Raw genomic sequence first — 2,448 nt, 5'->3', positions numbered from 1 at the left:
ACACACACACACACCTGTATATACACACACATATCTGTACACACACACACACACACACCTGTATATACACACACATATCTGTACACACACACACACACCTGTATATACACACACATATCTGTACACACACACACATATCTGTACACACACACACACACACACACACATATACACACACACACACACACACACATATGTACACACACACACACACACACATATTTGTACACACACACACACACACACATATTTGTACACACACACACACACATATTTGTACACACACACACACACACACACATATTTGTACACACACACACACACACACACATATTTGTACACACACACACACACACACACACACATTTGTACACACACACACACACACACACATTTGTACACACACACACACACACATTTGTACACACACACACACACACACACATTTGTACACACACACACACACACACACACTTTATACACACACACACACACACACACACACGCAGGTAGAGTCGGATGTGTGTTAAGCTGATCAGCAGGTTTTGGGTTCTCAGCTGAATTAACTCTGGCAGTGTGTCAGATGAGCAGCTGAGTTTCTGTTCGGATCTGCAGGAACACACGGATCTGAGATCAGAGAGGAGTTTGTTTACCCGCCTGCCGACGCTCCGTGACGGAGAGGTTATCACGCCCACCAAACCTCCTTCGAACACCTGCTAAGTTAATGTGACCGAGGTTTCTGCACTTTCTGTTTTCTGAATGTAGCGATCAAACAATAATGACCCTTCCCTGATGATCAAGGCCACACATGCAACAAACATCGTCTCTGTGACGAACTCAACCTGACGTTCATGACCGCGACACACAGCTCGCTTCCGCTAACGTCTCTGTCAGATAACGCAGCGCAGCAGGCGACGCTTACACCAAACTTTCCCATTTCACCCGAACAACAGCTGACTGCTGGTTTACACTGATGCCGACTTTAAGAGGAGAACCTGTAGATAAGCGTCAGATGTTTCGACATGTTCTGCGGTGCGTTCGTGCTCGTTTAGAAAGCAGGGAGTTTTAAAGCGTGATGTTTCTGAACAGAGTCTGGCGTCTCCGTGTGTAACCGCGGTTGCTGTGCTAGCTAGATGCTGAGCTCACCTCCCCAGATCCCGATCTTGAGCTGGGACTTGTCAAGGTTCTCCACGTAGTCCCCGATGAACCTGTTGAGCAGGTCGCTGACCAGAGACTCGAAGACCATGACTGAAAGCTCCGGGTCCGACCTGCACCAGAGCCTCTGTCAGCCTTCTGTTGATTTCCGGTTCAGATGACGAGAGAAATAAAGGATCGACTCTCTCTGGGATCGACTGCTCTGTGTGATTAGTGTGTGAGCATGGATCAGCTGACTGTGAGTCAGAAGCAACCCATTATCATGGATCTTTATCCATTAACTGATCCATTTTCCAGTTAAATCACTACATTTATTAACACAATCATGCACACTGAAAAAGATATTGAATATTTTCACCTCAAACATGGAACATTAAAAACACCTATATCCAATATTACAATTACAATATTTCTAAGAGACAACTCCAGGTAAAGACTACAACTGTATAAACAAAGTGTCAGAGTCAAAATCAATTAAACTTATTTATTTATTTTTTAACAATTTTGAAACAGAAGAATAAAATATAAAACAGCATTATCACAATACAAAACATCAAAAGCAAATAAAGAAAACTAAATGGGAATTTGGCCTTTACTTTCTTGCCACTGAGACGGTTCACGGTAGAAGACGCGGTGGCGTGCTGTTAGGATGACCGGCCGCACGCTGAGGCTACAGGAACTGAGTTCAGTCTTTTATTCAGGACAGTGTTTCTGATGGTAGCTGTTTATCTGCCAATCACGTGGTTGGATTCTCTGCAGTAAAGCGTCAGGGTTAGACCTCTGCACCTGCACAGGATTAATTCTGAATTTGACTCCACTGATCCTGCGCCCTTTTCTTTATCCGTAAATGTCGCACTCGTCTGTCTGTGAACATGTGAAGTATTCTGTGGACAGTCCGACACTTTGTTGAGTAACATCGACTGACCGGATGTACAAAGCAAAGCCGGGCTGGACTGAACCTGTTGAAGAGCTTTCAAAGTCTGTGCAGAGTCGGACGACATAAACATGACGGTTCCTCATTTTAATATAAGAAACGGACAAATGCACATTTTAAATTTGTGAAGATACTATGAGGTCTGACTCACCTGCAATGGAACAACAGTGATTGCTGAGTGAAAGAGTGAAAAACTGGTTCAGAGGTTTAGACTGATTATTATGAGCTGTGTTAAAACCCTTAACGTCTCTGAGGCTAAAAGATAACAAGGCAACATTTAGAAAACTCTTTGGTTTGGGTTTTCAGTTCCTGGTGTTGAACCTGATGTTATTTTATCTGTAATGTCATCTTGACAAACT

At 43.5% G+C, this 2,448-nt stretch overlaps 1 protein-coding gene across 1 annotated transcript in view; it reads right to left on the bottom strand.

Moving 5' to 3' along the window:
- vps13c (vacuolar protein sorting 13 homolog C) overlaps positions 1-1,246 on the bottom strand; it is a 48,512-nt gene extending 47,266 nt beyond the window's left edge. Inside the window, exons 1-2 of the mRNA XM_046033207.1 lie at positions 1,147-1,246; positions 923-995 (exon numbers count right to left, since the gene is read on the bottom strand). Coding sequence (XP_045889163.1) covers positions 923-995; positions 1,147-1,246 — 173 coding nt within the window. The remainder of the gene's footprint in view (positions 1-922; positions 996-1,146) is intronic.
- Positions 1,247-2,448: the final 1,202 nt, after the last annotated feature.

This window comes from Micropterus dolomieu, linkage group LG20, assembly GCF_021292245.1.
Source record: "Micropterus dolomieu isolate WLL.071019.BEF.003 ecotype Adirondacks linkage group LG20, ASM2129224v1, whole genome shotgun sequence".
NCBI lineage: Eukaryota > Metazoa > Chordata > Actinopteri > Centrarchiformes > Centrarchidae > Micropterus > Micropterus dolomieu.
Note: the sequence above shows the minus strand (reverse complement) of the source record. Positions and strands in the feature narration are given on the sequence as shown.